This window comes from Spermophilus citellus (genome assembly GCF_964194105.1).
Source record: "Spermophilus citellus genome assembly, chromosome: 5".
In the NCBI taxonomy this organism is placed as follows: domain Eukaryota; kingdom Metazoa; phylum Chordata; class Mammalia; order Rodentia; family Sciuridae; genus Spermophilus; species Spermophilus citellus.
In genome coordinates, this window is record NC_138186.1 from 169,712,620 (window position 1) to 169,734,828 (window position 22,209).

General features: G+C 40.1%; 1 protein-coding gene across 3 annotated transcripts in view; it reads left to right on the plus strand.

Annotated features, from left to right (window-relative positions):
* QKI (QKI, KH domain containing RNA binding) overlaps window positions 1-4,731 on the plus strand; it is a 134,202-nt gene extending 129,471 nt beyond the window's left edge. For all 3 annotated transcript variants that reach the window (XR_014021952.1, XM_081294237.1, XM_081294238.1), the window contains exon 8: window positions 723-4,731. Coding sequence is in view for 2 of the 3 variants with exons in the window: in XM_081294237.1 (XP_081150363.1) it covers window positions 723-739 (17 nt within the window). In the remaining variant the exon portion in view is untranslated. The remainder of the gene's footprint in view (window positions 1-722) is intronic.
* The last annotated feature ends 17,478 nt before the right edge of the window (window positions 4,732-22,209 follow it).

Consider the following 22,209-nt stretch of genomic DNA (forward strand, 5'->3'; position numbering starts at 1 on the left):
AAATAGTATTTTCAACTGGAAATTGTTGGCCCGTGCAGAAGGCCTGGCCTTTTTCTAGTTCCCATGATGTTGCCTACACTGCTAGACTACAGTATTGCTTTGTATCATGAGGCCAAGAAACTCCATGTTGTTTGTAAATAGAATAATTGAAAAAGCAATAAACATTTATTGAACAAAAGAAACCTTGTTTGGCCCAGAGTTTATGTTGAACCAAATTGCTCATAGAAATTTAAATTTCTTTAGATTCATTTCTGTTAATCATCAGTTATTAATAATCACATCCATCATTAATAGTTGCTTTAATGCTTGCATCTGAGAGAGTACTAATGCTTCATAGCAGTCAGATACTGATAACTGCACTGACTGTTCAAAATTCTGTATATCAAACCTATTCATCATTGTTTTCCAATTTCTTTCATTGACTGCTACTAACTATTAGTTGTTAGTTGTATTTTATTTCTATTTTTTCTGTTAACCGATTTTTTTTCTATTGTGGGAGTGGGCTCCTCTTCATTTGTTCAAATCATGATATGAATTGTCATGATTTTTATTGTATTCTGTAGATGGTGTCAATCAGTTTGTCAGAATTAAACATGCTTTTTTTTTTTATTAGTTGTGATTAGTTTTTCATGTTGTCATTAAGCCGTCACTAGCTGAAACTAATCTCTTCTCTATCTTTTCTTTTCTTTTTTTTGTTTTGTTTTTTGTTTCTAACCACCCAGCCGCCACCGGCAACTAACCTATGACCTTCTGACCTCTGAACTCTTCACCCAATGATGACCTGACCATGCCTGCCTGCTGATCAGTTAACTGGTAATCGCCTTTGCTTGCCTGTCGTCAGTGCAGCGAGCTGAGGCACTTGTCCGTTCGTCTTACCATCTAACCAAACAAAAGACAAAGAAATTGTTGTCCTCCAACTCAGCTTTTTTCCCCCCGTTTGGGTGAAAGTGGTTCTAGAACCTGCACTGAATAGTAGTAAAGCAATAAGGCCCAATTCATCCCACAGCACTGATCATCTTTCAATGTCCCACCCCAAGCGAACGGTAAGAAGGCCTCCTTAAGAAGGGAGACAGATGGCCCTTAACTACTCAGTGACAGAGGCAGTTACTGTGAGAGACTTCTAGGAACCTTTTCTTCTCATAGCGAAGTCAAGCTCTCTCTGAATGTACTGTGTGATGATGCATCATGCATGAACCTTTGGTCAGGGAAGTCATTGGTGAAGTGATTCAAAAAGTATTCAAAATTTGATATACTGTTCAGTCACTACAGTGCCCTCAAAGGGCAGAAGTTGCAGCCTTTTTTATATTGCCTGCCAAATTTGAAGTATTAGAAGAGTGTGCCATGAAAGAAAAACTTAACAAGAAGTTTTGAAAAGTAATGCAAAGAACAAAACTGCAACACTATTTTTTAAAAGATGGATATCTGAGTTAAAATTACAGAACCTTTATTTTACACCTCCTTAAAAAATTTTTTGAGAACAAGGTACATGCATTATGTGTCACATTACTGGGCAAACTGTTCAAGTATTTTTTTTAAACCTCCCTGTATAGAAAAAAATCATTAAGGATGTAAAAGCCATGCTTGCCTATTTGCTGTATACATGTAATGAAATTGTAGATAAAGTGTAGTGCATTGAAACAAATGAACAAAAAGTAGATACTTTTACTATACAAGGGTGCTGGTGCAGAAAAAATATATATATTTTTGGAAATGTAGCATTTTATACTTTCAAGTGTTATAAAAAAAGAAAAAGAACAAAGAAACCCTTTATTTCATTAAATGATTTTTTCTGGTGGTTGTCAAGAAACAAAAGACCAAAAGAGCCTTTTTGTCTTTCTTTTTTATTTTTTAAGTATTGGAATAAGTCTAAAGAAAAGAAAGTGCCTTATTTTCCTTCATGGTCATTTAGTCAAGTGTCTTGTAAGATCAGCTCCTCCCTCAAAATAAAAGTAAATGCATGTTACTCAGTCGCCCAGTATGTGAAAGAAGATGAGAGGGGGACAAATGAGTTGAGGGTTTGAATTGTATGATTTGTGCCACGTTACCTTGATGCAAATTTGCCAAATCTGATACTGTGAAAAAAATTTGAATAACTTTTCTAATATCTGACCTAGTAAGTTTTTAAAAACATATCATAATTGAGTATTTTTGGTTGTTACAAACTTCAATGTTAACCTAAAGAATTCTGAAAAATTATGTGATCTGAACACCAGTTTACAGGCAAAATTAGAGCTTATTATATTTGGAGATGAGAGATGCATTGGATTTTTTTTCGTAATGGAGATAATAGTCTACTTAGCAAACTTTTTCACAAAAATTAATTTTTTTTGTGACTTTCATTCTGGAAAAAATAGTGTTTTTAAATGACCCAAATTTAATGAGACTTGTTTATAGCATACAGATAACTGGCATAGTCAAAGTCCATCTTCTGCTGGCTTTAGCAATCTCTCTCCTTCTTCCCACATATGCCCTTTTTGCCACCTTTTTTAACTTCAAAAGAATGTGAAAAAGTAGCATCATTGTGCATATGAATACTGAACTACATTTCAGTTTAAGCTTCCAATTTCTCACGAAGTGCAGTTTTATAGTTGAAACAATTTGCATTTAAAGGCTACATGTAAACACTTGAGGAAATCATTAACTGCTCAGTACCAGACGTGGCAAATCTCAAGTGATAGTGGACTCCCAGCTCATCAGCTCGTTCCCTCTTCCATACCTTCACAGCTTCATAGTCAAGATCAGCAGGAAACTCAGTTGGCACCTTCATGGTGACCTCTCCATCAGCTGTCTGTCTCACTTGGAACCGTTTTCAGTTTATTTACTATGCAATAGACAGTTGTTGTTTTATATTCAGCTAGTTTTGGTTTAATGTGCCACTGCTCTTTCTGTTACACATGCCATTGTTTTGATTTATTTACAATATATGCCTTGCCATTTTGATTTTAATTTTGGTTGGTTGGTTGAATAAATTGCGACACTCAAACACTTGAGGTGATAGTTAAAATGATACCAGTATTTGATCCAGCTTCATCTCAACTATGTTAAACCTGGACATTTTAGATGTTTATCAAAGGTCTTTTATGGGGAAGAAAGTAAACGTATGAAATAATAAAAGTGTGACATGAGTAATGTTGGCTCTGAACAAACTTTTAAAAACTTAGTTGACAAAATTTTGGATCAACTTAAAAGAAGCATGACTTTTGAAATCTGAATGCCTTGGTTCTCAGTATTATCATTCTTTTTGAATTTATTTCTTATTAAAGTATGTAGTTTTTAAGACTTTTTTCTGACAGTATTATGTAATTTTTAGTGTGGGTAGATGGGAGTGTCGCTGGTATGTTAATGTACAGCTGACATGTATTTTTGTCTTCTTTATTATCTTAGTAGTTTTCATGCTCTATATGTACCATAACCAACCTATTGCCTATGAGAAACATGTAAGATAATGTATTTACAGCCATTGTTACAAGTTTATAATGTATTTTTCTATCTTGTTTTATATGTATGTTATATAACATTCAAAAAGAATTTTTTTCTTGATTGAGAAAAGGATACAAAATGCAAAATCCACAATTTTGATAACTGAAAATTGCCAATTGTTTTGCAGTACTTTATTATATTGGGTGTCTTGTCTTTCTTGGGCTTTTAGTTAGCTGATGAATGAATACATTAATTAGACACTTTTGGGTTTTAGTTGGGATTTTACATAGCTTGCATTTTAATTCTTTGGTTCTTTGCTGTTTCTATTAACCCATAGCATTATTTTAATAAATGTTATAATACCAACCTACTAACTCTGGACTATGTCTGTTTATTAACCTTTACATGTTTAATTAAAATAAACAAATAAAGACAAAAGAATGTAAAGTCTTGAGTTCCTGGACTAACCCTGAAGACCGTGACCACAGATAACATAGCGTGACTTGTTTTGTGTTGTTTGTCAGCTGACAGTTTCGCACACTACTGTTCAAATGGCTTTGGTTATTCTGGCCTTCTACTTCGGGTGTAGGTGCCAGTGGAGATGAGAACAAAGTAGCATTCGTTCGAGGCATTCTTCTCCTGGTCATGCCACTTGCCTTTCAGCATCTGCATTACTAATTCCACACTTCTTATTTTTTCCTTCTCCAAAATAATCACTGTCTGCTCACAGCATACAGAGTAGAGATTCAATGTGATGACATGCCCTGAGAAAACAGTTTCATTCATTGAACATTCATTTTAATTTCTATGAGTAGGTGATTTTATGGTCACATCATAAAGCAGAGAATTTTTGTATTAAGATGTTTATTTTAACATGGTATTTTTCCTTTGTAAAGCATTGAATTGTTTAGCCAGCTGTTTCTTTTAGAGGAATTGACGTAGGTAAGGCTAGAGGCAAATTGGGTCTGTTTTTCCTAATATTGCAGAGTAAGAGATGAGTAGCCAGGATAATGCAGCCCCACCTCTTCCTCACCCAGCCTTCAATGAATGATGGAGATTTTTCTCAGATGTTTTTTTCTGACCCACTTCCAAAACACAGCCAAGATTGATGCAAGAAATTTAAGAGGGAAGAACACTGAGATTTGAAATGTTAGGTGTGATTAATTTCTTGCATGCAAATCAATCTGAGAAGATTTCTTAAATATCCTGCTTTTCGTGGCCTGTGTAAGTGGACCTCTAAATCTTGACTTCTTGAGGTGTGTTTATGTCACAGATTGGTAATAGCCTTTTCTGTGAAACAATTCTCCTGCGTAAGAAAAAAAAATTCTCAGGATGAATTTTGCATTTGTAAATAGTGGTTTATTTTTATAAATTATATTTTATTTATTTAAGAGTTCTAAAATTTAGGGCTGAAATGAGTTACATGTAATAGTCATAATTATATCAATGTGCTTCTAACCAGATTATCAAGATATTTCTTGTTTCATATATGTATATGCATATATGAAATTATCAGAATAGTGATAATTTAATCACCAATGAAAAGGTCATTTGGGTTATGTCATTTCTCTGATGGAAAGAGTAGGCAGTGTATCATTGTTAGGTAGGCAGATCTTTGATATGCTACTTACCTGTTGAAGTTCACATTGCCATAACAAGTTTTCATGTATCATTCTGTGAAAATTTGAAGATGCCTGTCAAGCTGCTAATACACCAGTTGAGGTACCATGTCACTTAAAGTGATGAAGAATTTCTATGCAACTTGCTATTCTCTGAAGCCTATGAATGCAGTCTCATCTCATTTTCAGTTAAGGGTACTTTATGTATAATTATGTCATTGTCACCTTTTATGTTGAAAATGTTGTAAAAGACAGTTTTAAAGGGTGAAAATAATATTGCAAATCCCATTTTTATACAGGTCGCAATAATATTAAACATGAAACTGTCAAGTTGCTGGAGTGGTAAAATTCTGGAGTTTATTGCTTGATATTGTTATTTGATAAAATGATTGATAGTTTTCAGTCAAAAAAGTTGGTGAAATTAACATACTTAAACATTCTTTTCCTTTAGGTACAAAATGTCAGGAAGAACATATGAAAGTACATGTTTGCATACAACCCTAGTCAATAGTTTTTGTGTTAGGATACATGTGAGCAGTTACTGAAGCATGTTGTCCATAAAACAGAAGATTTACGCATGATATACAAGAATAATATTTGGTAAAGTTTTTCAGAGTAACTAGATCAGTGTAAGGTGTCATTTTCTAGTGCAACAAAAGCAGATGCTCTATTAAACCAATGGCTGTTTGTTGCCAATTTCTGCCAGTGAAGTCTAACACTTTGGTATCCTACGTGTGACAGTTGGAGGGGGGCATTCCTTGCTTGTTTGGCAGGGCATGCCTGTCTTCATTAACTTATTTATGGACTCCTATTTTAGAAATATTCGTGGCACACAATTTTTTCTATGGTGTCTTCACTATAAAATTATGTAAACTGAAGTGCCTTTGTTTTGAAGAGACTTAAAATTACATATATACAACTAGTACTCAATGGTGACTCTAACACAGTGCCTCCTCTTGTGTTGTTCCTGCAGTTACTGCTGTGGGTGGAGAGGGGGAGGAGGAATGACTTTGGTAAGTAGAAGGTGGTGGTGGGTGCAGCAGAGAGCAACACTTGTTGATTTGACATCACTTGAAATTTTGCTGTCCCTTCTTAGGAAAAGATATTACATTGTGGAATGATCTCGGTTCCCAGTGTATAAAAATCAGTTAACATCTCTTTTAAGGTGTTACTATTGAGAAGCTTTGGTCCTCAGATTTATCTTGTGGTTTATATTATAATGGTATGTATGGTATGTATAAAACATTTAAAACTTTTGGAAATTATAGTTTCTGTATATTATATACAGACATTGGAATGGGTGTTCCCCAAGCACATGTGATTCGAACAACAAAACAGTACATGAAGTGCAGTAAGCCACCTGGAAAGACTGCATGTGCTTTATCTTAAGCCACTACAGCTGAAAATGCTGGCCCCACACACATGTAAATCCAGAATAAAGAATGCAAATTTAAGTTTTAATGCTTTTAACACTACTTAAAGGAAGCTTACATTCTTTAATTTTAATATGTAATTATAAGATGATCATATAACTTGCTCTAATTTTAGTAATAAGAAAAGGAAATAAGTAAATAGACTATTACAGTATTCCTCTGTTGGACTGCATATCCAAAATAGTTTGCATTTCTAGTTATCATAAAGAAACCCTAGTGCAATTTTTATGTAATTTTTAAATGTAAGAAAGCAGTCCTTAACCAATTTTTTATCTCACCCACTATGTGTAAAAAGTCTGTTATCTTATAAATAATACTGTTATAAAGTAAAAGATTGGTGAAATATTGTTTCCAATACTTCCTAAGATCTCTTCTTGATATCCAGTTTTGTAACTCCTTGCACTTTCCAGTCTATCTTGTTTATATAATTTCCAAGTTCTTTCATTTCCTTTCCACCCATTCTGTGGACTCTCGATTCTCCTTGACAATGTCTTTTTCACCTGCCTCTCAAAGTAGCGTTAGGTCGGCATCCATAGGACCAGGTAGACTACTAGCCCAGAGTCATGTCTTGGTTTGGCCTATACATGTGTTGGTTTTGGTTAGAGTTTTTTGTTATTTATTTATTTATCCCCCCCCCCCCAATTACTTGCCAACATTAAAAATCTAAAGGGTAAACTTAATCTTCATGAAGTCTGCTCAGTTCAAAGATCAGAGTATCTAGAAAGCTCAAGCACATGTTTTCAGAGGAGCCATCAGCTTAAAACTGAAAACTATCCCTATTACTGCTTCCCCATCCTGTCTTGCTTTTGGTCTCTCCTCTCCTGGCTCCTGTATTGCTTGTCTGTCCTAATCAGAGTGATGACACCAAATTGCCTCCTCAAAGGGGATCATGTAGAATAGATTTTAATGATTTTCCTCCTGAAAAATGAGATGAATATGGTTTCTGCATTAATCAAACATCAGTCACTGTGATTCATACGTGTTGTGTTTTGGTGGAGTGAGATACCTATTGAAGTGAAGGCAGTAGATATTTAAATGTTCTTCCTATTGTGATTTTGTTTAATTATTATCTGCTGCTGTTTTCATAGCAACTCTTGGTGATGTTAGAAAGTAGTACTAATTGAACTTAAGAATTCCATGTATAACAGAAAACGTTAGTGATTCATAAAGCCTGGAGTCAAATTTTTCAGGAAATGTGTATTAAAGTTAGATTATGCTAATTAAGTACTGTTTTGTGAAATATGTGCACCTTCATAAAAGTATCACCTGTTTGTGCTGCAGTTCCAGTTTTTCAGAACATCTCTTTGAATTAAAATGTACTGTTATCCCTGTTTCCTTAATTTATGTTCTATATATATTGGCTGCTTAACTGGATTTTAGTGAAAGTTATGGGGGAAATGAATATGAAAGAAGAAAACAGTTGGCAAATAAGTATTTTCTTGCAGGAAATTTGAGTTATTAAAATGTCAGTATTAAAAATTTCAAGATCACTTATCTAACTTAGAACTTGTGTCAAGGTTGGGAATAAGTAAAAAATGCCTTGGCTGTCCTGGAAACCTAAGTTTTAAAAGCTGCTCTTACCTGGTATTTTAATTGATGTATTCTACAAAATTAGACCAGCAGTACAAAAGGAGAGTTGACTTAACAGTCTACATTGATAAATGAAAATTTTGTTCATTGTTTTCTCACTGATGTAAAAGGACATTTAAAAACTGTTCAAAAGTTTAAACCTACTAGGTTTCCAGATGGTAGGAGAGTGGAACACTTGAAGTGGGTGAGTAGAGTGCAGTGGGAGAATATCTGAAACAGGGTTTAAATTGGCCACAGGGAAGAAGCAGAATTTGACACAATCTACAAGTGGTCTGTCCTCTAATAAGATTTTGTTCAGTACCTCCCATTTCTCTTTGGGTTTATAATGAAAGCAACAGGCATGGAGAGAAACAAAGGGGAAAATGTAGATGTTTTATCGTGTGTCTTCCTAAAGGACATTGCCTTTTCCTTGAATTGTGGGCAAATCTTTGTGACAGAGATTTGTCACAAATGACACGCACTACTCCACCGATACGCTGTATGCTTTTAAGCAAGTAAATGCCAAGTGGCTTGTAAATGCCCCGATTCCAACCTGCTTCTTATATTCTGCTAAAGATCTCTTCACCTCCGTCCTAGAGTTTAGTCAAGGAGTTCTGAAGTCCAAAAGCAGACGAAGCTGTTGTAAAAGGAAGAAGTACTTGCCAGGAGGATAACTGGTTTTAACTGCTGAAACACATCTGCTCTGTTCTTGCCTATCAAATTCCACATTTGCGTGGCCAGAGTGTGTGTTGAGGGAGGTATTGGGGGAACTCCTTACATCCTAATGCAAAGAGGAATACTACTTCTCTTCAAGTCTGCATTGAACAGAACTGATTGGAAGAATAATAGAAAAAGCCCCACAGATTTCATCCAAATAGGAAGAACATTTGTCATCCTGCTAGAAGCAGAAGTGATACTGTAATGCACATGCTATGGTATCTGCACCCTTCTGGCAGGTTGCTTGCTGTTTGGAAATCTGGATCCAAGTGAGTCTTCTGTTGAGGGTCTCCAACGGGCTGTGAGGAATGCCTTCAAATTTGCATGCGTAGTAGACAAGCCACTCCTCTTAAGTTGGAACCTATTTCCCCCATGAAATTTCCTAAAAGAGTTGAAACTAGGTTTGAAATAGAATTAAAACTGTACTGGAAAGGCAGAGTAAAACTCATTAGGCTGTGTGTTGGAAAATGATTGTTTTAGCACTATATTGTACCCTAGTGGCTTGAAAAGTCAGACATTAGAAAAAAGGACAATAGGAAGGATCCCCTGAGAAACCACACATGCCTCACACTCCAGCTACTTACTGATGGAAATTAGCACTCTGTCAACTTGGAGTGTTAGCTGGATATGTAGTTGGCTCCGATCTACATATTGTGGGGTCGGGCTCCAAATTCCTTAATAGGACACCCATAGCCCAAGAGTTAAATACAAGATACGTGGTGTTAAATGCTACAATTAGTATGAGATCAGTAATATAATTAATTTTAAAAATGGCCATTTCACTCACTGTGCATCAAAATACACTAAAACTGATCTCTTGCGAATAAAATTTATGTTACCAATTATGGCAAAGCCATGTAATAGTCTAATCTTCCATTCATCATCTGTGTCCTCCCAAACACTCCTTTAAGCACCTGTTAGGGAGATTTTGCTACTGTTGTTGCTGGTGTTCCCTGACCATGTCATCTAGGTAGACAGGGAGGAGGATGTTTAATTAAAGACACCTTTTATTTCACAATTTTAGCCTCATTTTTGAAAAATTTTACAAATGTTTTACTGCCACCCATTTTCAAGGTATTCTCTTCAACAACTCTGAAATTGAAAGGTTAAATGCTTGAGAGAGGCCACACACCAATAGAGACAAGGGTGCGTGTGTGTGCTGTACATTTACTTCTTTTTGGGGGGGATGGGGGTGATATAGCTTCCTTTCTACCATTGCACCATGGACTTATTTTGTCAAAAGCATCACAGTGTCCAAAAGCGTGGTGTGTTGTGAAGTACAACCTGCTCCTTTGTTTATGTGCTTTGCCATAGGGTTGTAATGACTGGCCATTGTCCACATTCAGACATCAGTTCTGCATTTACACTATGCTAGCTTGAGATGGAATTCGTGTGTGAGTGGAGATAAGTTGACATTTCCAGCAATGCTTCTTGCCATGTCAGTTGTCTGGTTCCTTTCATCACAGGAAACATGATATAGTGGTTGGGGAGTAATGTGATTATGATGACATGTTTTTTGGTTAAGCTAGTTTTTGTAAAATTATTATGTATGTGGTCCCTACTTTTTGAAAATGAGTAAATTGATCTGCACCAAGTTACTTAATATAGAATCTAAGAGAGGGTAATGATTAAGGAAATAAGTAGATTTTTTTTAAAAAGTGATTTTGAGACTGAACCATCAGTTATATTATTTGAGTAGATCAGATTTGGAACTCATGCTGATTTATTAAAAGTGTGAATGAAAGAAAACCCTAAAGTTTAAGTCATTGTATTTTCTGGAGAAATACGTAAGTGCTAAGTGACTCTCTGCATGCTGAGCCTGGCCACAGGGCCACTGAGGAAGACGGGGTTCCTGCTTTAGACAAGTCTGGGGCAAACAGCACAAGAGTCATGTGAAAGTTTTCCCGTGTGTGGCAGCAGCTTTCTAAGCCCCATTTTATGTGAAATAGAGTGTTTGTGGTTCTCCTCCACAAGGGAAGCAAGTTTCTTGCATTATGTTCTTCTGGAAAGCTGCTTATGATAAAGATGTGTAAACATTAGTGCAAAGTTTGCTTCATGGTGGTACAGCTACGTGTGAAGTAACTGTTTCCTCAAGTCATAGCTTCCATTAAAGCTACTATATTCAGTCCTAGGGTGAGGTGCCATTTTTCCTCAGTGGCCTTTGGCCCTGGGTTTGGTTTTTTCCCCAGTGCCAGGCGTGAGTGTTGACCCTCCTTGCCCAGCCAAGCCCTAGTACTAAACAGAATCCTTCTCAAAGTCTTCCATGTCCTAGGAATCAACAACAGATTCAGCAGCTCTTCTCTAATCCTTTTCCATCATCTAAGAGGAATTTTGTCCAAAAACCATAGCCTGGCATTTGACCTTAGCAGTCTACATGCTTAGGATTGTTAGTACTTTTATCAACTCTGTTCAATGAGAGCAGCCTCAAATATGAGGGAAAACTTGCCAGAGTACTCTTAAATGTTAGAGTGCTATGTTTTTCCTGAAGTATCATGTCTCAGTTTTTAGGCATGATTGGAATGTAAGGGCTCAATAAATATTTGCGGAGTGAATATATGAATATATGCCACCATACACCTTGTCTCTTTTAAGTTCAAGTGGTAGATGTGCTTGTACAGGAGCATTGACTGACTGGTGTACTTCAGTGGAGGCGCAAGGAAGTGAGGAACGAGGGTCCACAGAAAGGTCTCAGCAAACTTGAGCCCGGTGACTGCCCCTCACCAGCTCATCCGTCAACAAGATTTAAACCATACTCCTTATGCCAGTTTAATCTCCATGACTTTGGATGCTCATTTTAGTCATACAATAAGTTATTGATGGAGAGGCAGAGATAGTTTATCCCTTTCCTGTATCTGGGAACCACAAAAAGTTGATCAAAGACCCTTAGAACTAACATCCTTTCGATTACAGATGAGGATTGGATGCCCAGAGAGGAAAAATATATTTTTAAAATATATTTAATATTCCTAAATTCAGATATGTGGCTGAAGACTGAGCCCTTGAAAGCAATGCAAATGCAAGGGCACTGTTTGTCTCAGGCTCTGGCTTCATCAAAGTGAAGGTCCCTACTGTGCTTGGACTCCCCACCTCAGTCTAGTTTCTTTACCACTTCAGGTGGAATCTGGGGAAACAAAGGAAAACAATAGGGAACATTTCCAAAATGCAACTCCTGGGGCCGTGGGTGTAGCTCAGTGGTAGGGTGTGGCCTGGCATGCACAAGGCAAGTTCAATCCCTGCACCACATGCACGAAAAAGAGAGAAGCCAAATGCACATCTTACTGACCTGCTGCAAATTGCCCAGACTCTGAGGCGTGCAGAGGGAAGTAGGTAGGCACAGGGAAGGGCCAAGCCAGCTCTTCCCTTTCTTCTCAGATGTGTATGACCTGCAAGCCAGCCACCACCCCTCACATGTAAGTGACTCACAGCCTCTTTGCCCACACAGCTGCTGCTTGTTTGTCCCGTTGTGCCCATCTTGATAACTTTCTGCTAAACCAGCACTGAGGGCACAGATCTCCTTGTCATTTAATGACACCTCCTGTGTACCATATCTCAATTTTTCTCCCTCAAGGTGAGAGGCAAAAAGAAGGATATGGAGGAAGACTCAGCTTCTGCTCTGAAATGCCAGCAATCAGGCAGGCTCTCCACAGGGTTTCCCAGATTCCCATTCCTGGTACCCTCAGGAAATAATGAATGGGCGACTGGGACAACGGATGAGGCTGCTCCTAGCTAGCGCCAATGGTCAGGGGTCACAGCTGAGTGGACAATCTTTTGATTGCATTCCCTGCATACCGGGGGTAAGGAGGGAGCCAAGCAAAACTCTGCTGCTTTGGAGAAAGGTAGAATTCAATGTGGCAACCCAGGCAAAATGGAAAGTTCAGAGCTGAGGATAACTCAAAGGGTAATAGTGTAGGGAAACTCAGCATTATATTATAACATGTCCAATGTCGTGTTTCATGATTCAAAATTCATATCAGTTTTTGCTAATAAAGTCATACTCATCTATTTTTCCTATCTAAATTGCTATCTGTAAGACTTGATTTTTTGTCTCCCTGGTGTCCTGTGTGTAAGTTGTATTAATAATCACTGCTTGCCCTCTCATAACACAGCAGTAGAGCATAGACTGGGGCTCTAGATTATCCTACACCTCTGTACCTGTTGATGAGAAGGTTGGAGTACCGAAGACTTAGAAAATTCTGAGTATAATGAGACTGCTTTTCTAGGAATTTGAAGGGCTATTTAGACCAGCTAACTACCTGATTCCTAGCTATACACATCTCCTTTAGGAGTCACCGTCTGTTAGTTGAAGATCTCTGCTTCATCTCTCAATGATGGAGAAAATAATTAGGTGTGTCTTTTTCTGATTCTGTTTTTCCTTTCCCCGCCTAGTAACCTGGCTCACATTTACCATTTAATTTGGGGGATTTCAGTTTCTTGTTTGATTCTCTTCCCACAGAATCACACTGCCTGTGGGTCATGTGGTACTACACAGTGGTCAGTGTTCTTTCCTGGTGTCTGATGTTCTATGGAAGGTGACTGTTTATTTTTATAGATCAGGAGTTCACAGTGCAGCTTTCACCAGAAGACCCCAGCCTGGCCAGGCCTGTGCACTCAAAGAGTCTTACCTGATGGGGCTTCTGCAATCAGAAGCCGCTGACCATCATTCCAAAACTGGAGTCCCTGCTAAAGCCACATCTAATTTGAGACCCAGACTAAAACTATGGCTTATATAACCTAAGCCATTCATAGCAATCATAAGTAGGGCACACACATGCTTCTAAAACAAAATGTTAAAAAAGACCTTACTGCTCATATTTGAGATGGAAAGCTGAATACCAAGAAGTTCTAATGCAATCATTTTGACAACAAAAATCAATTGATTTTGACTTACTTTCACTGGTAAATCCTCAGAAAGTATAGACTCAAATTAGGACTCTCGGAGTTGAATTGATCTAATTTCAGCCACTTCATCCTGACAGACACGCAGGGCACAGACCGAGTGAGTGTCCGCCTGCAGGAGGTGCTGTGGGGAGCGGCAGGAGCCACGTTGGTACTCCTGCGTGTGTGCTCAGGACAGTCAGTCTGGGCCATCACTCAGAGGCCCTAGCGGACAGGAAGAGTGAGCCTCCAAGTATTACTTATTTTATTACTTCCTTTGGGTAGGAGGCCTGTTTCCTTCCCTGCATGGTGGTTGTGGTGGACCTTTGGAAGGGAAGAAGTGTTTGATTTGCCACCTCAAGCCCTCCATTCCCGAGTCCTTTCATCTACACGTTGGTACACAATTGCAGGGATCTATGCGTTTATCATGGAGCTGGAGTTTTCAGACAAAACGTAGCTCAATGTAATGCAACTGTGACGGACACAAACAATTGTGATGGCCTTCAGAGCTTCCACTGGGCCATTATATTGAAATCTTATATGTTAATTTCTATGATGCACACTAAAAAGCAGTTTATGTGATGGTGAACACTTAAACAATACCTAGACATCATCCCTAACAATTAGATTAGGATGTATGTTCCCAGGCAATTTCCCAATGTGTGAATATTCAGATGAGATAAAACCCTGCCAAGTGATTTGATCAGTGACCAATTGGAGACACACCAGAGGCCAGACTAATGCCCATGGCCTCCAAACAAGTGCCAGGAAGCACAACAGTGCTTTTGGAACTCTGCAAAGCCCAGCTGTGATTGTGCACTCTGTTCTCTCTCTTCGAGGGACTGTTGGCCTCACCTACCAGTGATCCTAAGGCCCTTCCACACTGACTTCAAAATTTGCTAAAGTTTATTCTAAAAAAGACAGGCCAAAGAATAAAATAATGAGTAAATGAAGATGATTCTCACTGTGCCTGTCTTTGTTCCCCCAAAAAAACCCTGAAGCAGGCCACCTGCCAGGGAAACCTCCCATCTTTCTCCCCACTCCCAAGAAGCCCTCCCTTGCTTTCTCAGGATACAACTGGTGCTGCTCTGGGCTTCCACAGTCAGCCTGGAGGAACCCCTCTTGAGAAACCGAGAGACTGTGTGAGGTGTGCCAGGGCGTCGCCTGCATGCATTTGGGAAATAGAGTCAGAAATCCCACCAGGCACTGCCTTCTTCCTGGGCTTTTTCTTCATAGTACAAATTTTGCTTCACTACTTTCATAGGGACCTGGCCAGGCGGCAGCCCTGGAAAATGCCCTGGGCTGGTTCAGACAGTGGTCGTCCATGGAGCACTGGTGCCCTGTCCTTGGTCTTCACTCTAATGTGGCCTGTCTGAGCCACTTTGCTTGGAATATAGTAGTAAGAATAACACACTCTGGGGTTCAGTTAGGTCTGCTTTAAAGAACCCCAGAGTGAGGGAGAACAGAAGACTACAATTGGGACTGGGTCCCAGAGGAGGCAGAGGAGAATTCAGAAGACAGAACAAATAGACCTAATCAGACCGTCCCGATGGGGCAGTTGGAGGAAAATTGCTGATGTCAGATTTTCCCTTCTGAGTTCTTAGATTCTTGGGTTTCGTGTAGTGTGATTTCTACTACACGGAAATATTTGTCCAAAGGCAAGAGCTTTGTAATTAGCATTGTAGAAGATTTCTGAGGCGCAGATTCTAAAGAAAAGGAAGAGAGCCTTGTATGAACCGGACGCCAGTGGAAATTGTTAAAATGAATGCACTGTTGAGGTTGGAAAGCCCGTTTTTTAAAATAATGGTGGTGAGATAAAGATGCTGGTGATAACCATCAACCGACGACAATAGGGAAACGGAGCTGGGAATAAAGCTGGAAAAACAGGAGAACTCAGCCACGGGACCATGCTGGGGCAGCCCAGGAGCTGAGCAGGTTGCCTCTGCAGGACAATGGATTTTAAAGTGCTTGTGAAGGGCAATGACTGCCCCTTCCACCTGGTCACCTCGGGAACCTCAGGAACAGGGGTGGACTGGAGGCCTTCAGAAGCCTGGGCACCTTCGTGAAACCGAAAACAACAACAAGAAGAAGGTCAGCCTCAGGCACTTCATCAAAGTCTGCTCTGTTGGAGTTCTTCCGTGATTTAGAGTGAAATGCAATGTATTTTCCTTCCTGCTGGGGGAGGTGCCCCAAAAGCTACCGAAGACCACACCTGGGGCCCGTCGGTCCGGCGCTGAGCCCCCTTCCCTCTGGACCTGCCCTTGCTCTGGCACTTGGCCTCGCCATGCACCCCTTGTCCAAGGTGGAAACCTGGAATGCACCTCCTCCGTCCCCCGCGTTCCCAGAGGCCACCCTGGCAGTGCTCACTCTCTGTCCTCTCTTCCTTGCCACTGCACTGCCACCACAGAGATGTGCTGTCTCCTGGGACGCTGCAGGGCTGTGCTCACAACAGCTCCTCGGCCTCCGCAGCTGCCTCCCTCCAATCCTTAGCTGCCTCCCGCCAATCCTCCGGAAACCCTTCTAAACTCAGGAATGCTCGTGCCTGGGCCTCTCCACAGCCCGTCTCTCCTTTTGGAGTCTAGAGACCAGAAATCCTGCATTTTGGATGGTTCTTCTTTCTGTAATCTGTCAACGTGCCATTTACCATCCGGCTCTGAAGGCAAGCTATGATTATCAAAGTTGCCGTGCTCTGCTAAACAGCAAGTCTTCCAGATAGTTTGAGAGTTCCTCTCTTCAGCCAAAATCTCCTATCCCTTCAGAAACTCCTTCCTCCAGCCAGCCCTCCTTCCTCCTCTTCTCTGCTCTAGCCTCTCCCGTTACTAGAATCCAGCACCTGTCCCCAACAGCCACCTGGGTCAAATAGTCTTCTCCAAGTCACCTAAGCAAAATAGAATTACTCTAGGGGGACAGACCATGCCCATGTTGTTCCCAGAACACCGTTAGTGGGCTTCCAGGCCACCAAACACACTGATGACCACAGACTCCTGCAACACTCTGACCCCTCCACTCCTCTTCCCAGGGTCCTCTCTCCCCACCTAACTGCCCTCACCCTCAGGTTAGTCCAGTTTGAATGGTTGTTACTCAAACATTATTCTCTCACCTTTAAACTTCAAGTGTGTTGCCTGCTATTTCCTCTGAAGACCACTATTTCCCTCCTACCTTTGCCTGGCTGATTCTTGACTTTCAGCAACTAAATCAGAAGTTCTTTTCTGAATTGCTAACTGGGATGGTCCAAGTATCTCTCGGCTCCCATAAAACATTCTGGGAGTATGGGTAGCTCTTGTCATTCTGCACATCTGTCACCATACCATGTCATGATGTCCCTGAGATAAGATCTACGTGTCAATCATCTTCAAATCTCAGCACCTGGAGTAGATTCCGACACTTAGAAGTAATTAATGTTTGTTCTGAAAACCAATGAGGAACTCCTGCTTCTGGTAATGTGGCAGATTTGGGACTCAGATACATGTTCCCACTGAAAGCAGCAAAATGTGTTGTATAAAATATATTATCCATTTTACAAAGCATCAACAAAATAGCAAAGAGAAGAAAGAACCTTTTGTCCAAATTTTATTTATTTAGTTAGTTTTAGTTGTAGATGGACATAATACCTTTATTATGTTTATTTAATTTTTTTATGTGGTGCTAGGAATCGAACCCAGTATCTCACCTGTGCTAGGTAAGCACTCTACCACTGAGTCACAACCCCAGCCCCTCCTTTGTCCAAATTTTAGATGAAGTCATGAAACTAGAGCAGAAGGTAATAGCGAGACTGGCTTTGGCTGAGAGAATATTTACCAACCTGGGTAACTTAAGGCTCAATGTTTATTGCTTTTTGAGGCACAGGATACAGGTAAAGACATGGGAACAAGCCAAGAGGAAGTCTAATAGGAGACACTTGTAGAGCAGGGACTCCTTGGCATAAGCAAGGTAGACAGGACTTGCCTACCCACAGAACACAGGAACCTACAGGGGAAGCCATTGGCAGCCACAAGTCTGACACGTGGAGAAGAAAGCAAGCTCTGTCTGAAAGGGAGAACCAGAGCTGCCTCCACCCAATGACCTGCAGACAGAATTCAGACCACCTGCTGACTGAAAATAACCTCAAACCAAAGATTTATTCTAAAGAGGTGCCTGGCTTGCACCTTCAGAAACAAACACAAATCCTCCCTGGGAAACTCTTCCTTTAGCCTGGGCTTCAAAATACACCAGTTAACACAATTCTAAAATAAAAATGAACAAATGAATAAAAAAAATAAAAACAAATGAACACAGAAATGAACAAGGAAATAAGGCACCAAGAGTGAAAGCTGTGTGTGTGTGTGTGTGTGTGTGTGTGTGTGTGTGTGTGTGTGAGTGTGTGGATTAAGCACACATACAGATGCAGGCCCAGCAGAACCAGGCTCCCAGGACTTCAGGAAGGAAAGTCCTCAGACACAGGCTGTGCAGTTACTGTGTTTAATATGCTTAAGCAATGAAGGAAAAGCTTCAAACTAAAAATGACCAAGTACATCTAAATAACAGACCAATAGACCGCCTATTGGTGAAAAATGTAAGAATTGAGAGGAAAATTTCAAATAGAAAGGTTTGAGAGGTGATTAGATGCAGCTCAAGAGAGAATTAAGATAGATACCCTTATGTACAGACAGATGCACAATATAAGCAAGAGATTTAGAAATATGAAGCAGAGTATTTGGACTTCTACCAAAGAAAGATAAAATTAAATGCCAACATAGTATATGCATTAGAAAGGGGTGAAATGATTCAGATTAGGCTGGTTTATCCTATAGTGACAAGCAATCCTGAGATGTTGGTGGCTGAACACAGGCACACGGGGAAGCTTCATTCCCCTACACATGTCCCCATGCAGATCAGTGCAACACTCACTGGATCAAAAACCCTCCAGAGCCCAGGGTGAAGGGCTTCCATCTTGACAGGTTTCCAAGCTTGTAAAGGCAAAGAAGGTGAACCACTCAGGGGTTCTTTAACACAATTGACCTCCTTTTTCTCTATTGGCCAAGATAAGTCATGTGACCACAGCTAAATCCTACAAGACTAGGAGGAGCAACACTGGACTGAACAGCTCTATTAACAAGTTATTGCCTGTTTGGGGAATGTCTTCAAAGAGGACTTATTTTTGTTTCTGCAAATATGTTAGGACTTGATAGGTCAACTGCTAGTAAAATGAAGAGTACAGCTTCCATCTTTAGGCTCTCCTAAAAAGACAGGATGGGAAAAATGTCCAATCAACCAAAATACAACAAAAGGCGGGGGGGAATAAAGAGCAGGAAAAATTTAAAAAGCATACATTAAGGTAGTAGATATAAAGACAAGTATGTATATAACAAATGTAAATAAACTACAAAGTCCATCTAAAGCCAAAATAAAAAAAAATTATCAGGCTGGATTTTAAGAGTATCAAGCCAAATAGTATTTACAAGAGACATGCATGAAACACAAAGATTTTAAAAAGATCAAAACAGGATAGAGAAAAAATAACCAGCAAAATTCTAAGGAAAAGAAAGCAGATTTTCTAAATTAATAACAGACAAAATAGACCAGACACAGAAAGACATTTTTTTAATGTTTAACAATTTAAAAATTTGAGGAAGATAGATTTTAAAAAACCAAAAATGATTAGAACCATAAGGAAATTAAGCCAAACCACATTCAGAGTGGGAGATTTTATTACTGTTTTTCAGTAATCAATAAAACATGTACACAAAAATAAGTGAGAATATAGAAAGAAGTTAGACTATTTGAACAATATGATTAAAAATACTTATCTCTCTCTCTCTCTCTCTCTCTCTCTCTCTCTCTCTCTCTTTAAAAAAAATACTTACATGTAGTAGCTATTTAGAACACTGTGTTCAACTGCTGTACATTATATTGCATCTAAGAGTTTTTGAAAGGACTAAAATAATATAGACTATTCTCTCTTTCCACAGTAAAATTAAGCTAGAAGTCAACAATAAAAATATAACTAGAGATCTCTCATATGTTTGGAAACTAAGAAACACACTACTGAGGTCATGGGTCAAATAAGGAATAATAATGAAAATGGGAGCATACTCTAAAGTTTCTTATGAGAAGAAAAGCCAACAACAACAAACAAACAGAAAGAATCCACACAGCAGAGGATACTTGACACAAAATTCCAAAATGAATTTTAAAAGAGGAGCTATGTTATAAAGTAACTGCTGCTCTGAAAGAACATCACAGATAATACTTTATTATTATTATTATTATTTAGAAAAGAGAGGACTGGATATTTTTCTGGAAAAAATATGAAATCATTTCACACTGCAGGTGCACAAAGGAAAATAGAAATAAGAGTCAGAGACAAAGCAGACAAAAATGAGAAAAGTCTTGAAGTCAGGGCAAATAGATGAAAGGAAGAAACAGTTGACTGATATGGGCAAAGGAGGTCCAACATATGTGTAATTGATTAGCCCAAGGAAATAAAACAATAGAATACAGCAGGCACTTAACAGTGCAATTCAAGAACACTTCCCCAAACACTCTGATTGGGTAAGAACTCAATGTTCACATGGAAGGGATATGTGCCTGAGAATGTTCAAGAAAAACAGTAGAGGGGCTGGGGACGTGGCTCAGTGATAAAGTGCTGGCCTAGTGTGTGTGAGGTCTCTGAGTTCAATCCCCAGCCCTGCAAGGGGAAAAAACAAAAAAAGGAAGGAAGGAAGGAAGGAAGGGAGGGAGGGAGGGAGGAAGGAAGGAAGGAAGGAAGGAAGGAAGGAAAGAAAAACAGTAGAGAGGGAGAGTCTGTTCGGACAGGAGCAGACCTGGAAAGCTGGAGTACTCAGGGCAGTTTGGGAACCTCTCAGCTGAAAAAAAGGGGCGGGGTGGGATGGGGTGGGGGGAGCCATCCTGTAGGAAAGTTTATTGTAAAAATGCAAGGGCGTTGCCTTTCCATAATTCTTTTTGATGCCCTTAAGCTAGTCATCATTAAGTTTAGAGCAAGGTCAGGGTGAAGTTTTGAATGTTGTTCTTGGCACATCCAACAGACTACAAGCAAATGTACCAGAAGTGTCCTGAGATTCTGAGAAAATTTCATGACCAAAAGGACCTGCAGCCCACCTGAGCTGGTCCAGGTGTGCAGAGACCTGTGAAGAGCTGAGCCCTACAACAATGCTTGGCATCCCGCAGGTGTGCCAGCATCAGGTGCAGGAGCTCTGGGCTGGATTGCCCAAGTCCCAGCTCACAGATAGTTGTGAAGAATAAGGACCAAGGCTTCCCAGAGGACAAAGCAAGAGTCAGAGTGGACAATGCAGCAGGTATTTCCCCCAGAAAGCAGAATTGAGGTCCAATCAAGGAGCATCCCCCTCTCTTGAATGAACTTGGGGCTGTTTCCTTTGAAAAGGGTAGTCAGTGGGAGTCAGGTCCTTGGTGGCCAGTACAGGGAAGTCCAGCTGATGACATTTCACAGCCTTCCCTTACACCCCTCCCTACTACCTCCAACAGCTAGGTGTGCTCCTGGGACCAGGCTCTCTCCAGTGGAATGTGTACAAAAGAGTTGTCACAGTCCCCACCTCTTGTTCCTGGGCTTCTCCTCCCCTCTCTGTCTGGAACAGTGATACGGGAGAGACTGTAGAAACCACAGGGAAGGGCAGCAGAGCCTCCACCACTGGGTCACTGAAAAGCCCTCTGGGGGACAGTCCTGAGGGTACATTGAGCAGGCGCACAATTGTGTCTTGTTGAAGCCAGTGTGCTTTAGATGCAATGGTTGGTATGACCCTGAAGATTCCCAGGTTCACTGGGGGAGGGGTGATGGGACGTATGAGGGGAGTGTTCTTTCTTATGGGTGCTGTCACAGATCACCACTAACTCACACCAAAGTGACATTTACGCTCTTAACTCTGGAGGCCAGAGTCTAGCACAGGTCTGCAGGAGCTCAACCCTCCTGTGAGCTCCAGGGAGATTCTGTGGCTGCCAGTGCCTCTCGCCTGTCCTCTGGGCACTTTCTGACTCTGAGCTTCCTGTGACGTTATGAAAACTCTGAAGAGGACACCGAACCACTGGATAATCTAGGATGATCTCCCACCTCAAAATACTCACTTCAGTCACATCTGCAAAGCCCCTTTGTCCCATAAGGCAACATTCACAGGTTCCAGGATTAAGATGTGAGCATTTCTGGGTGGAGACTCAACTTGATTCTGTCTCCCAAGGAGAGGGGACAGAAGGGAAGGAAGGGGGGGGGGGTGGAAGTTATCCAAGCAAGACCAAACCCCAGCATCTGGACACCCTGTGAAATGTAAAGAGAAAAGGCTTTGAAATAAAATGAGAAGGAAGACGGGAAGAAGAAAGGGGAAGGGGGAGAAGAGGTGGCAGAGGAGGAAAAAGTGGTTTCCCTCAAATTTTGAGAAAAAAAAATTTAAGCTGGTAAAGAATAAATTAAAATAACTTCAAAAAAATTTAAGTTGGCATATTCAGTAACCCTCTAGGCAGGAAAAGGCATTTCCTGTGAAAGCATTGTGAGATTATAATTCTTTTTTTGGAGTTTGTACTTCAATTCCCTCCCTGCGAACAGAGAAGCAAGTGAGGCTGTGGATGGGAAT